The sequence below is a fragment of the Varroa destructor genome, unplaced genomic scaffold (genome assembly GCF_002443255.2).
Source record: "Varroa destructor unplaced genomic scaffold, Vdes_3.0 BEIS01000005.1, whole genome shotgun sequence".
Taxonomy (NCBI): Eukaryota; Metazoa; Arthropoda; class Arachnida; order Mesostigmata; family Varroidae; genus Varroa; species Varroa destructor.
In genome coordinates, this window is record NW_019211458.1 from 6,456,340 (window position 1) to 6,472,084 (window position 15,745).

General features: G+C 39.5%; 1 protein-coding gene and 1 long non-coding RNA gene across 4 annotated transcripts in view; one reads left to right on the forward strand and one right to left on the reverse strand.

The window, feature by feature from the left end:
• Positions 1 to 6,175, forward strand: part of Amph (amphiphysin) — a 65,593-nt gene extending 59,418 nt beyond the window's left edge. For 2 of the 3 annotated variants that reach the window (XM_022809437.2, XM_086991185.1), the window contains 6 exons: positions 444 to 829; positions 1,169 to 1,245; positions 2,058 to 2,801; positions 3,199 to 3,338; positions 3,544 to 3,645; positions 3,820 to 6,175. In XM_022809437.2, coding sequence (XP_022665172.1) covers positions 444 to 829; positions 1,169 to 1,245; positions 2,058 to 2,801; positions 3,199 to 3,338; positions 3,544 to 3,645; positions 3,820 to 3,900 — 1,530 coding nt within the window. In that variant the 3' untranslated portion in view covers positions 3,901 to 6,175. The remainder of the gene's footprint in view (positions 1 to 443; positions 830 to 1,168; positions 1,246 to 2,057; positions 2,802 to 3,198; positions 3,339 to 3,543; positions 3,646 to 3,819) is intronic. The other variant, XM_022809438.2, reaches the window with a different exon arrangement.
• LOC147755219 (uncharacterized) lies at positions 6,060 to 13,638 on the reverse strand. The gene is made up of 2 exons (XR_015329232.1): positions 8,312 to 13,638; positions 6,060 to 7,840 (listed from the first exon to the last, which is right to left on the reverse strand). It is a non-coding gene; the product is annotated as an uncharacterized LOC147755219 (long non-coding RNA).
• Between the last annotated feature and the right edge of the window lie 2,107 nt (positions 13,639 to 15,745).

The following is a 15,745-nucleotide window of genomic DNA, read 5'->3' on the forward strand; positions in this document are numbered from 1 at the left end:
GGAGTAAAAGTGTGAGGTGAATATGTATTAGGCCAATGGTCGGCAAACTTTTCAAACATTCGGGTGAACTTTAAAAGGAAAATATTTTTAGTAACTTTTATGTTCTAACATTCGTGTGTATTGAATAGACAAAGTGCGTTATAACAATTTCTAATGAAACGGGCACATTCAGCATTTTTGCAGCTTCTGTATTTGTTGTTTGGCAGTTTGCTAGTAGAACTGCTGTAATTTTACATTTTGCATTTAAAATATTATATTTGCGCTTGTTTAGTTTCGCGTCTTATCCGCGAATGTCCGCAGCAGTAATCGAGTAATTGTTATGCGCAAAGCTAGATAAAATATGATACGTTAGAAGTTTGGATTGTAAAGTCCTATCGGAGTAAATGTTATATATTGATTAAAGTAAAATACCTTCATTTTCGCTTTACTTGTTACTATTACAGCATGCGAAAAGTCTCTATGAGCAGCTGAATAATGAACTACATGACGACTTGCCCCGTTTATACGAGTCCCGTATTCCGTTCCTCGTAAAGAATCTACAGACTCTTTTCGATGGCGAATGCCGCTTTCATGGCGAGAACGCCGTTGTCTACCAGTTCCTCAACGAGACTATGCACAAGCTAGCCAGAGATTCGGGCCACCCGATTAGCGGGCCGATAGCTCAGGCCCCTCAGTTAAGCCTACTGCCGCCTTCGCCAATGTTACAGCAAAGTAGCAGCCCAGGCCTGGTGACACCCAGTTCGCAAAAGACCAACAACAAGACCATTTCACTTCGAACATCGACTGGCAATCAACAGCAGCAATCGAATTCGTTTGCAGTCGCTTCCAGGTAAAAGAAATTGCACAAACTCATCGAAATGTTGAAATCAATGTATACGCACTCAAGCTTCGTGTACACAAAAAGTTGTACAATGTTTGATGTTTGAGAGACATCTGATGGACGCACCGTACTTCCACAATCTAGCTAAGCGACTCTCACATACGCCTACCTCAAGTACCACATCGTAGAGACTGTATCTCTGCTAATTAGGTGACGTCCATGCTGTGTCGCCGCCGCTCACAGTTCTTAACTTTCGTCACAAAATTAGAATGGTTAAGCCCCTGTTTGGCAAATAAGTTTGTTAAATCTTATTAATATAGATGTGGATCTGTTGTATTTGAATTGCAGTCCGGGCGGCGAGGTTCGTCCTTACGAGGAGATTGACTTCAAAAAAGACGGTCCTGCTAGTGTGTCCTCCACCAACGGTTAGTAGTTGGACGTGTTCTGCGTGTTTAACACTTTCTCCCGAGCACGCGACGAATGACTCACATCATATTTGCACCGACGTTAGGAAATTGTTGAACCTTGACTAACTGGCTTCTCGACAGCCAATATCCATATCCATTCCTAGCTTTGACCACCATCTGACATCCGGAGTTATGCGCTGAAGAGGGGTAATACTGAGCGGGATCCTAAGTAGACAGGGAACACTTGTAAATAATTTACTACTATCAAAAGCTGTATATTAAAGAATTTCGAACCACGTTGATAGTGATAATGACAATCCATCGTGTACATCCAGACTGAATCGTGTCGTATCGTCGTGATGCTGTTGCTGCTGACGTTAGTACCTGGCAGCCACTTAGCGTCCCTATTTATTATTGCGTCCTGTTCCCTCCGAGCCGTGCCTCAGACACTCTCCGTATGGCCATAGCGACAGTGACGATAAAATGGCGGTGATAAGGTGGTAGTATCGATTTTCGTAGTAAGCTTGCTCGTGATAATCGTGCCTCCAATACATACATATATGTGAATGCCTTCATATGTACGGTAAATTCGTTCGATGAACTCACTCGTCATTACTATTAACGACTTGCCAATGATCAGATTCGCACGAACTAGCTTTGTTAGATCGGGCGCTAAGACTTGGAAACTTGGAATGGGAGACTGTGTGTACATCGCTTGCCCTATTGTACAGCAGAGGTAGAAACTGAATGAGTCAGATTGAGGCTGGCAAATAGTATTTTTTGCTTAGAAAGGCAACACCAAAAGTTATCATTTGGAGTCATCCCCACAGATTCGTTGGAACCGCCGCAATTGCCCATAAAGCAGCGAAAGGCTCTAGGCGGCAGTACGACGTCGGCGGTAATTAGTGAATCTACCATTACCGCAGTGGTAGGCCCTCGAGTCACTCTTGAATACGATCGTTTCGATCAGGAATTTAGCAGTCGCATACGCAGCTTGCAAATTCCCGATGACCTTAAGAAGAAAATGCTGGACCTTGCAACTGAGGTACTGCGATTATGTCTAATCTCAACGTGTGCAGCCTCAACACAGACAGAAGGAGAATTTTGGAAATTTCCCCGCGTTGAAGAGTCTAAACCGGAAGAGCAGTGTAAAGATCTCGTAGCATTGGATCTTGCGACGCCCGCAGTAGCGAGAGATTTATATGCATCTGCACAACGAGCACCCCTTCCAATGCCGACCTGCATTGGCTGCAATTTAGATACAAAAATGAAATGCATATGGCTTTCCGAACGCGAACAGGAGGCTTTCAAACATCATCTGTGGATGTGTCTGAAATGCGCAGTCCGAAACCCGATCGAGAGTATCGTTCCTGGCATGATGGACCGCAATGCCAACATGTGTATTTGGTTCAATCAAGTGACGAGGCTGAAAGCGAAATATACGGAATTCAAATTGTTACCAAATGAAGTCGCAGGAGAATTAAAGGATACAGCCCATCACGATGAGAAAAAAGCTTCGGAACAACCGCCGATGCTGGACGAAGGCCGTGGAGAAACTCAGGAAAGCCTGAAAGGTGTGCACTTAAGGGCGATGAAAATGCAAATGAAAACCAACCTAAGCTGCTTTCATGCACCCACTCACCATCTCTAGTTGCTCACTCCCTGTGTGACTCTGGACGCCGTAGCTCAAATAACTCGACGTTCTCGGCAGGGCTACATATATCTATACTATATAGTACATAAGCATTTATCGCACGGTCCTTTCGATATTATTATCAGGCGTTATTACATATTATGCATAGTAGCAGACGCGTATTTTGCACGGAGGATTACAGATTGGATGATACCACTACAAATTAGCTTCCACCCTGTCCCACTAACGGCGCTTGCCGGTATATATACACGAGCTTGAATGAGCGCCCGCATATACTAATCAGCTAATGCAAGATGTCATATCTCCCGCTATGACAGGCGGGCCGAGCGCGGCTTCCGACGCAGTCAAATCCCCATTGGGAATGAACGGCCAGAAACCTCCTCAGTCTGACCATGGCGTCTACGACATACCCGTAGGCGCTACCACGACGGACTTGCCGACTGAAACCCTCTATAAGGTATGCAGCCTAACAGCTGTCAAATTAAAAAAAAAAAACATGCACAGCATTTTATGCTTCCTATTCGCATCCTATTTGTCATCGACAAATATAAGTGTGTATAGCATATTTTTGTTCGAAAGAGACGATTAGTAGTTATATATATATATATATATATATATATATATATATATTTTATCAAAGCATTTACTGGCCGGATTCTTAGGTACGCGCAACGTACAAGTACACAGCAGAGGATGTAGATGAGTTGAACTTTGAGAGCGGGGAAATTATCCGGGTAATTGAATATGAAGACCCCGAGGAGCAGGTAAGCCCCAAAAATTAGCTAAATCGTTTGGCTGGAGGTTTCCCTTTCTTGTTTCAAATCTGTTGCTAAGCCATCATTATCGCTTCTAAGCCGTACTTGCCCGAAGTACTACTCACTCTCATGAAATCAATGCAAGCGTAATTTGTCATCATTTTTGTTATTTGTTTGTTGTAGGAGGAAGGTTGGCTCATGGGTGTCAAGGAGTCGACAAACGAACGAGGACTTTTTCCAGCGAATTTTACTCGACCAATCTAACAGGTTGTCAATGCGATCGGTCGAAGCCGATGTCAAGCCTAAGTTACGCAATTTTAATAACAATAATAGATAATACAAAGTCCGCGCAATTAAGTACGTCAAGTTGCAGTACATTTGTATACTGCAAAAATTGTGCATTAAGTTCAACGTTAAGCCAGTCACCGAATACCTCAACTAATTAACAAAGGCCGCACTAATGCTAAATCTGTATAGCTAGCTGATCAACGACTACCACACTCTTTCTATTATTGTCTGCGGAGATTAGACCCTGTACACAGTGCACTCGAAGGCCCGATTAACATATACAAATGCAGTTGTAATGAGACTGGTTTTCATCGTACGCCTGGCACTTACCGCAACGTTATTACATATATATTATAGATAGGCTATTGTACGTAGCATCGATCCTCATGGACAGCAAGCTGAAGCTAGAAGAACAAGAAGAAGCCAAGAATTTCTGGAAGTACTATCAGCAACTCTTGACACTTTGTCATATCTGGAGTTACCAGGTTCGGCAAAGCGTCGAAAAGAACACTCAAAATCTGGCAGAAATAGTAGGTCTTCACCCATAGAGGACACTGCTTACTATATATTACTAGTAACAGTAATAAGGAATATAATTAGCGGTGGTATATATGCACGACACGTAACAATTGAACAATACGGAAGTGTGTGCAAGTGTTTGATCGAGCCTAGCATGCAAAGGGCTGTACCTCAGCGCGGTGCCACAAACATATTACGGAATCCGATATACGTGATAAATGCTAGCCCGTGTCGAAGTAATTGGCGCTTGGCGACCAAAAGATGCGATGGGTTGAGCTGCCTTGCATATCGTAAGGTAGAACTTCAATAATAAGCACTTTATTATTATTATTATTATTATTATATTGTGTGAGGGTTACGCATCATATAAATAAAGAAAAGTCGGTGTGTAAATGGGCTTGAGGCAAAAGAACGAGTACGTTGAAAGAAGCAAATAACACGTGCCTACAGCCAAATATAGTAGATGATGACTAATTCAGCCGAATGATTCAAGTACATATCGGACGTAGCTGCTGTTGCTGGATGAACGAATCGAACAAATACGAATTTTATTAATCAATTGCTTCCGCTTTGCAAATCCGTCGAGACATACAATAACAAAATAGAAAAAAAAAAGCACAAAAACATTGCCGAGTAGTGGGTAGTAGGGACACTTCTCTTTGGAAACCAATTATAAAGTACTCCTCAATAAAAATAGCGTCTTTAGAAATGTTCCGTGACCACAATTTGGATACGATCTAGATCAAATATATAACGTTACGCGTACCTGTAAGTGCACACTTTCCCTGCATGACAATCGTCAGCATCATCACTGCGTCACGGTTATTTATTCCCTATAATTTGAGAATCGACTTTTGTTTAATTATTAACTACTGTTGCTTTATTCATTTTAAATAACGGAGTTAGCCCTCGTACACTAAGTAGTTCTATTATGTCAGCTTTGGTCGCAAGATTTAGTTCCAATCAGACCAGTCATTTACTGTTTCTTCAAAAAAAAAACATCAAATAAAATTTGGTAACAGCATATTGCAATTGCTACTGGGCTTACTGGTCCTTGTTCTGCATTGGCCTGGTATTGGACCATATATATATATATATATATGCTTTATACATGCAATATACGTGAAGATGTGCATGTGACAATTCAACATCATATTTTAGTCATTTTTCCGTTTCTATTATCATACTCTAGCATTGATTTTAATCAATAATAATTCTATTATACAATATTTATCATCGAGAAGATTTAAAAAATGGCGGGGCAGCAAAGCAAACTAAAATAGATTATTATTATGAATACAAATTTTGGTCACGTATTCAACCTGATCGTGGTGCTGTGACAAATCGAAGTAACAACGACAGGATGACAAACGACAGACGAGTGAATACATCGAGTGTAGTACAAGCTATATCTTGTGTAGTAGAATTGAGTCGAGGTGGAAAACTTCTTAGGAGATAAAATTGAAGCAATAGAGCGAAGTAGCAGACATGATAGAGCGAAACTACAGAACAGGGCCGTGTCTGACAGCGAGATAAACAAAGACAGGGCCAGCCGAAGTAATCACAGAAGTGCAAGCCGAATAGGTGGCGGCGTATTTATTAACAACATGTAAAAGTAAAGCGTACACCTGCATTTGTACGATTTATTTACAGTAGCAGAAGAGAAGCTGAGAAATTTTTTTTTAATGGATATGACTGTTTTACACAATAAAGTGCCAATAACAGCTGAAAACGGTGAGTTATCTTTGAACGTTCATGAGCTAGTGAGAATTTTGTGTAGAATGAATGATAATAATATTAGGTTATATAATAGCGCTACACGTAATATTATTTTCAGCAATTTTTAGAAGTACATTTAGGAGATAAATATAAATCGTGTTATCACTAGTAACCGACGTCAAAGGTATAATTAGAAAAGTAGTTGCGAGTAATTTAAGTCCTAACAATGTCTGTGGAATCTAATTTTTTAAGTGACCTTCTGCTATCGTTTTAAACCCATGGCCTAATTACCATCTGGCTTAGCATATGAGTGAGAAATAAGCACTGAAGTCGAAAACAGGCGGAAGAACGAAATAACAGCACAGCATTGATAATGTTTCTTTTATATATATATTCTCCGATTATTCTCTTTAATTGATTCTGCCTTCGGTAGAATGTGTGCCTTATCTATTCGTTGTCTTTTAAGGCTTCTCTTTTTCCCGATATGGAGGCCTTCTGCGAGAGCCTAATCTACTGTAACGCAGCTAAACGTTATTAGTCCTTGTTCGATTTTTCCGATCCTTTTTTCCCGTGCCGTGTGCCTTGATGATCAGATCTGATCTAATATGCGTCACCAGTTTCGTCACTAAGTCAATCTTGGTCTCGCTTAGGCATCAAATGGTTCGTATTCAACACGTTAGAAACTAGCGTTTTTAAATATACTTCTATACTTTTTATATATATGTATACAAGCTTCGTAGCTACCCATTACCGTCTTGGATTGCACAAAATCGCCCGTTACTGACTCGTCCTTGTTTACCTCAGCTTTATCCATTTGAGTGATCAAACGCTGCCCTTTAACGTCCTGGCGTTGCCTCTTCTTTTGTATACCCAAAGACGCGATTTTTATATTAAAATAGATAGTTTTAGTGTCAGCTGTCTATCTGTTTCTGTATTTTTTGTTAGGCAAACTTTTCGCTAGACAATCCTCTCATGTTACATTAGCTGGAATTGCCCCAAGATCAATCAACTGATCACTTTGAACAACAAGAAAAACTCAAATTTAAACGCAATTTTAAAACTACGTTTAGGTAGTGATCCTCCTTGCTGTTGGAATCATCTCTTTATTTACGTTATTGGAGAAACTTGCCGTTCCCAGCCCCGAAGCAGTTAGCACTATCCGTAGAAATGCAACTTATGATCAAAATCTATAAGCTAAGGGCGCATAGTCCTATTGGGCCGATGAAGCTAGTCCGTCCTCTTCGCCAAGAGAATCATTATAGATTAGTTTGCCACCACACCAGAGAATTGATGTTCCGCCATGGTGCAGGTGGCTCGAGTAAACTAGAGATTTGGCCTTTTACAACTATGATATAGAAGCTTCACGTTCCTTTGGGGTGATGCTCTAGTGATGAGAAACGCTGAGGGTAGTAGCAGTCTGCATCACTGTACGTATTACTAAGAAGAGAAAATTTTCAATTAGAACTAAAAACTTGCTCGTTGTTTGTGCAATTTGATTAATATGGAAATAATCCTACTTGCCCGCGAGGCCCAGAATATGTAACTGACATTTGTTTACTGTTTGCCTCCTCCTATTCAATTGGAACAGGTGTTCCGTCCCACCGCTCAATATCAGGCTGTCGGCCTTTTTTAACGTTGATCACAATGCACAACTTCATAGTCTCCAGATAGGGGAGAGCTGAAATCAGAAAGTGGTCAGTAACCAATCAGTTATCGTAATTCCTAAAAAAGCACCTTTTTTTTTCCCTTTGAGCTCTTCAAGGAACGTTTTCGTTAGTGGTAAACCGACATAATAAGAAAATTTGCAAACGATTTCTATGTCTCGCGTGTTTTTCTTTTAGGGCTGTCGTGACTCTAGTTCAAGATTCATTCAAGCGGGATGGACACTGTTTTATCTTTATAATAATAGAAAGTCATCAAATGAATTTCTATGTATATGATATGTTGCTTACAATAGCGAAATCAGGATTTAAATCAATGAAAACAATATAATTTTATTATATGATATTAGATGATATATGCGTTAATCAGCCGCATCATAGTCAAATCCCACTGTCAACAACAACATAGTCGATCATATAAGAGCTTTTCGATAGCCTGCCATAATCGAAAGAACAATAATCAATCTATAATAATAGTCGAGACGAACATATCTTGGTCCATGATTGCCGTAGTGGCGTGCGTGTCGCTTAGCGAAAATAACGAACTCAGTCATCAACCAAAGACATTTCGTTCAGATAGACAAACAGATTAGCGATGTCCTGCGCTGAATTCTGCCAGCCGCTGTGTGTTACTAGGCGCGGTACCGAGGCCGACATTGAAGGTGCATACAGCAGAGAATTCCATTTCGACGGGCTTCTGCGGAAGCATCAACGTTCATCTCACCGCGGCAGGTGCCGAATACTCTTCGTTTCTGTCAGACATTTATGGAAAACTACTTATACTACCATCTTTCCGGCCAATACAGCGTTAGGGTATGGTATAATGCATTAGCGGGGTCTACATACCCCTTTAGTTCGAAACTCTAATGTACTTGTTCTTGTTTGTATACAATAGTGGACGAATCTTAAACATTACTACATTGGTATCTTTCCTGAGAAGGCCACACTATACCACGCGTTCAGTCAACCTCAGATGACGCCAACTTCACAATTAGATTCAACGATAGCGTTGAGGTATCTGTCTGTACTCCCGCTAGATGCTCTGGACATGAGAAACCTTGACTCTACGAAACAGTGCAATGGCACCTGGAGGATCGTGCACAATTTGTACGCACATCGCATCGCCAACGTTACCTCGGGCAAATTTAAATAGGAGATTGTACAGCTTCCACACGAGTTACCCTTATCCAAGACGTTAACGTACAACTTACAATACAGCTTTGCTTTGCTACACAAAGCACAAGATCAAGCCACACGAAGCTTCTCTCAAAGAACGTTGCTTGAGACAGTACTACCACAAGAAACGTGGTTTCGCAGCGTCTTGCACTAAGCGGTTCTGCGTTCTTCTTCACGAAATGGTCAAGAGTTTTACGAATGTGTGCCGCCCCAACGGTACGCACACTCGACTACTTGTACACACGTCCGTTAACTACCGTCCGTTACAAATGTTATTGAGCTTGCTTCACCATTTTGGACGCTAATTTGCGGGACACCGACGGGACACTTTGCCGTACATGAATTTTTTACGTAATCCATTGCTAACCAATAACTCTCTTAACATTCTTCACGTATACTGTCTTCTAGTTTTTGCTTTGTGCGAAAAAAGGGCTTTAACACTTAACAAGCTGTCCGGTTCAATGTTCATAAATGTGATAGCGTAGTAAGTTTTTCGTTCTGCCACTGAACTGATTTTGCTGTTACAGATCCGGAAACTTTTATTTGGGATCTAAAATTTCTTTTTTTTCGATTATGAAATCAGCTCGATAGCAAAGCAAAAAAGCAAACCGTCAGCTACGAAATGGTCAAACATTATGTATCGTCGAATGTGAGCGGGGAGCAAGGGAGGGATGAAATCAGGGAGCATATACAAGGTTTTCAATTTATAAAAAATACATTTGCGTTGTGAAAAAAGCTGAAATAGATATTGCATCGGTTGTAAGGTTACTTGTGGCTTAATTTTATCGCTGGATCGCTAATTAGCGAATACGGCGATCCAAGCGATCTTACATTTAATTAACTAGGCGTCATAATTAACAGAGGAGGACAAGACATAAGCTCGCAGCAATTGATAAAGTACTTCTCGTACTCTAAAAGCTCTCCTTCGCCATAAGACTAGATAAGATCTCAATGGTACAATTGAGACTACGTCTTAGACCAACATGTATATTTCTAATACTCTCGAGATATGCCTTATTGGTCGCTTCCGCCATAAATAGACACAGGGATATAATCAATCAAGTGGCTAGAATACCGTAGTGGTAGGTTCGCCCGCAGATTCACATTTAAGAAACACATGTACATTTAATTGATTTGAACGCGCCTTATGACCGCTGCGTATTTCGGTCACTAGACTGATCCTTCAGAAATGCTTTAAATACACTTGGAAAAGGCAATGGACCAAATAAATTAAATAGTAGCAAATTTTATGTACACCAGTAGTAGTAGTAGTTAAACAACAATCAGCGGTCGTCGTGTTTCTTTTCCAAGCCCCCGCAGACCGAGTTGGAAGATTTCCGCGTATAGTTTGTAGATCTTACGATGCTATACAGGTTAAATTTAGAGAGAGGGAGGACACACATTTAAATATGCGTTTCGACTGTAGCAATTTAAATCAAAATACTCGATACTGTCAGTTATTCCTTAATTGAAAAAGGCATTATATAATAAGAAGTATGCATCAGTTTTCAAACGTTAATTAATAAGATAATAATTAGATAGTGTATAGATAATAATTATAATAATTAGATAGTGTTTAAAATAACACCTATATTGCTGCCCGCTGCACCGAGCGTGTCCTCAGATTATTATCGAGAAATCTGTGAGAATACGTAATAATCAAGATCTCTAATGTAAAGCTAATTATGGAGTCGATATAGTTGTGACGTAGGGCGGATTCAGCTCGATTCAATGAGAACCGGTTGGCAAAAAACCATCGGTAATTAGGGAAAAGACCTTATCTCAGTTCTTCAGTATTTTGTGATAATACCTTAGTTGTTACTAATGATGATTAAATGCTTGAGCGACTTAAAATGTTCGAACGCGAAAGAATTTATTAGAAGGAGGTCATGGGTTCTTTGGGATCCTTTTTTCCTTTTGGGCTTTACATAAAAGAAATATCCTTAGCCAATTTTGGGGCGACCGATTTGAAAACGCACTAATCGAAGGACCGTTCCGTCGTGTGGGTATGAGCGAGACAATCTTGTAGCGAACTGGAGTTAAATTAACATATACTTGATTCGTTTAGCGTCACACAAACGCTTGGAAGGCCAACAGCGTTGTGCTAAGTGGGTCCTGCATTCTTTGATGGAAGAAGAACCACTCTACATTTTCTGGCATTCTTAATCAACACTGATTGATTAGAACGAAAACACCGACTTTCGGGCCTATTTTCAACAACAAACCGTAGCTTATAGATAGATGTAAAACAACAATTCCAGGCGACTATACGGGTCTTTATGACGCCTGCGTTGGAAAACAGTGCCGAGGGTACTTGTGTGCCGAGTTCACAGTGAAACAGATGATCGTGCTTTGATGTGTCACTTATAATGCAGTACCTACGATGTAAAGGCCGATTACTTCTCATCAAGAAAAGTATGGAGTGTCTGTGGAGACAGACGCTTCCCCCATCAACTTCAATGATCAAATTAAAGTTTCGCATTGAATTTCACTGAGGGTACTTAGCGTTATCCGTGTGGAGCACATTGTAAGTTTTTCAACTATACCAGTCTCAATCGCATTAGGCTGCCGCTTCTCCAGGCAGATAGATTAATATTAGTCTGGTAATATATTTAGCACAAACAACGGTAAATGGATGTGGCTTAAGTCACTGAAGTTTGTCTTATTTTGCTTTGAATAAAGCAAAATCATAAGAAAAAACAAATACATTTAATTCTTCAGTGTTGACGACGACGACGACGACTACTCGAAATCGAAACATTTAAACTTACGTTATTTATTAGACTGGTCGATATATTTTCAGTAAGTCATCGAGAAGAATGAATACACAGACAAGTTTAGAAGATAAAATTTTAATTTATTTACCTTATATACTTATTAATATTTTCTTTATATAAAATCTCTGAGGAGCGAGTGGGCAATGGGTATTCGGTGTTTGGGTACGTACGTTGATCTATGGAGTTCGACACGTAACTGTCAAAGAACTACTCGTTCACTTTAACACGTGAATAATACATAACATTTTCTGTTCTAATTCCTTTCCGTCGTCTAAAAACTAGCTTCGAGTCAACAATGGAGCCTCTTACAAACCATGAAAATGTTTTGGACTCTAGAGGAAAAAACATACGAATGGGTAAATTTGCCTCTAAGGTTACCATACTATTGTCTCCTAAATGACACTGTTTACCGTTCTTCTCTAGATATGGCGGAATATTGAAAAGTTCAGTACTGAGACAGACGCAAGAAGTTACAGCCAGGGAAGTGAAGCCTTTGCTTCAATTTTAAATAAATCTTGTCCTTTATCTTATATTACTTACACGAATTAATAACTTTTTCACATTTACAACAACTTCGATATTTCACTTTTACTACGTGTGGACACTTTTGTTATCGAATTTTTATTTACTACAAATAGTTACACCAACGCTTTGTTCGTCTCTTATTGTAGGAATTGCCTTTATAAATTTAGCGCTTTCTTTGCTAATGCATTCTTCCTGGCCCTAAGCATTGCTTACAGTTCCTAGATCCAGTCATCTGTCTAAATTTAAAACGATTATTGAGTGCATGTACATCAACCTAACATGGTAATTAGCAAATAACACGAAACAATTTCATACGTTCAATACGTGAGTAGATGGTTCAGTAGAGAGATGTACAAACTTTTTTTTTTTTTTTTTTTTAGCTGAAGAAGAGATTCTTCATGTAAGTAAAGGAAAAACATTTATTTGGACCGTGAATAACGTTACGGTAAGCGAGTGGCCTTTCTGCTACTATTTTCTCACTTAACTGTGAGTGTATCAGTTAACATGGTTAGTACGTTCAGTTTGAGCATAGCTTTTGCTTGAAAGGTGTCAACAGACCTCATATAACTGTAGATGGCTCAATTGTTCGTTCTAATCTAATAAAAATGAGCTCGGAAGTTTTTAAAACAACATGCGCGTTTGTCCGTAGCCTTGTTGATGTTTATCTTTACTTTTAATTAAATCAGATAGCTAGCTTTAAGTATTCCTTTCGACAAACCTCTCATTAAGTAGATGCACGTCAAATTGCAGGAGGAAACCATGATAATTTACGCTTTTAGTTGCTCTTCACAGCAGCTTTTAGTGAACATACTCGTTAGATGTATATAGGAATTACACACATCGCAAAAATGCATTGTCTGAATTGCCAAATGGATGCCCCTGAAATGCCGTGCCCTATCTTGAACTTACCATTACATATTTCGCACACTGTATTCTATGACAGCACAAATGTACACTTATACACCTACACACACACACATGTTGTTAATAATAACTGTAATTATTCAATTACTTATCATTCTCATGCCAGGTCCATATATGATAGCTTGTCATAACTCCTTTCTTCATGCGTAAGATCTTTTACATCCACAAAGGGTAGGTGCTAAGCGGCCGTTGATAAACTAAGCTTAATTATTGCAGCTCTTTTCTTGTTGGCATTATTTTGATGATAATTTTATTTGCCGTATCGGACCCAAGTGTTATCTGCTTATTTCTGCTCGTCTCCACAACACCGTAAACGCTTCTTCTCCATATCTGTAGCAGCAGCAGCAGCAGCAGCCGCAGCACCAGCAGCAGCAGCAGCACCAGCAGCAGCAGCAGCCGCAGCACCAGCAGCAGCAGCTTGGTGTTGTTACATCAAAAAGAAGGACAAAGATGCGTGAGAACAGCCTCGAAGTAGGCAGCTGGCTGCTTTTACTATGGGAATCTTTCAATATAGATCTAGTATTGCTGATAGGGACTAGAAAAGAAATAGCTCAAGAAAGCGAACAGGAAGAGTTCTAAATTGCATTCGAAGTAAGACGATTACTACCGAGCCATTTTCAGTTAGGTGTATATTGAGCATACATACATACATACATGTATCAGCTAACCAATGTTGAGCCGTTATACCATCATGTGTCACGGGAGTTGAAAGCGTATTTACCCTTGGAGCACGTCAACGTGTAAATAGATCGATAGTTATGCCGGATCGACCTCAGTAGAGGTTTTTAGGTCAAACTTCATTTTGCCTCAACCGGTGAAAGCAATTATTCGCTGTAGAACTTTCATGCTTGTTTGGTTGACTAGACAACGTGACTGCATAATTGCATAATCTGAACAACTACACGATCGACGAGTAGTTGGAGCTTCTCTACCCTAATCGCGACCAATCAGCAGCTGTTTACTATATATATTTATGGCCTACACACACATATATTTTTTTTGATAGACTATAGAGAAAGAGAGGACGATCCTATACGGACCGAAATTTGCTTGATTCTGTCGTTCAAAGCGACTGATGCCACGGGAGAGAAAAAATTATATCGCTATATTCGTTGAAAAGCCTGTTATAATATGGCCTAAATAAGTACACTACAGTTCATTTACTTTTAACCGATACCTTTCCTGGCCCATATAGTCCCTGGTCTATATACAACCCCTATATAGCCCATTGCTAGCCTGTATAGGGGTTGTATGGGCGACTAAAATTTTTTATGCGGATAAACCCAGTCATTCAATAAAACTGAAGAGAAAAAACATTTTTCTTTTTAGGCCAAGCATAGAAGAATCGATGCTTAGCCAATGCATAGTTAGGCATGTTAAAGGTTAGGATACATCTGCCATCAACGTATACGAAGTTTTGTGATACAATCTAAAGCCTACTTTTAAATAAGTTAGCTGTTGGCGTGTGCAGAAGGTGCGCTCCTTTCTCGAGGAGAGACTGATCGCAATTAATTCATTCGAACATTTATCTCAGTATAAGTAGACGCACCGTTCTCCAAAGTCAACCAGATCACACGAAAGTCTCAATAACTACCCATGGCAAATTCTGGTCTATAGTTATGATTTCATCCAAAATGCGCTACATACGTTGACAGTATAGTTCTGCCTCAAAGAAGTATTATAGAAATAAAGTTGTCAGAATGTTTTTTTTAAAAGTAACTGCTTGTGAGACTTTATTGGTAATAACGACATGTAAGGCAACGAGAGCGAAGCTACGGTGCCTTTGTTTAAGCTGACACTTTTCTACATGATACGTAGTACTCATTATACAGAGTTGTTGTCTGACACGGTTTTTTTTTCAATTTTTTTTTTTGTAAAATTAGCATCACCGGCATTTGCGAAATGCAGTTAGCCCATATAGCTGATATTGTCTTCTGGATGATCATATGATGTAATTCGGCTTCATGACCTTTATAACTGCGTGCTCTACTTGCCTTTAGGTAGATAGAGCCTTTTGAACTAGCCGAAAGAATGGTAGAAAAGCAAGATGTTCACTTTTGTAAATTAATGAATGGAATTTACAACGAAGGTTGACTGCCAGTCCTTCTGCATATATTGCTCCCAAGACGAGGAAGAGTGAAGATTCGGATATTAGAGCTTATGTTAGTACCACGTCACAACAAAATACGTAGGTTAAACACACAAATGTATAAATTTGAATGTAATTGGTGCAGTTTCTCTAAAATCATGAAGACAAAATGTTATAAGTATTATTTAGGCAATTGCCATTTATTCAGTTAACTTGTGACATACAATTTTAAAAAAATTTATACAATTATCAAAGACCACTTCGAAGTGGCGCTATGCCATTCTGCTCTCTTTTTCATCACGTCTTTATTTATAAATACCTTGTTGTTGTTGTTGTTGTTGTTGTTGTTGTTGTTGTTGTTGTTGTTGTTGTTGTTGTTGTTGTTTTTTGTTGTTGTTGTTGTTGTTGTTGTTGTTGTTGTTGTTGTTGTT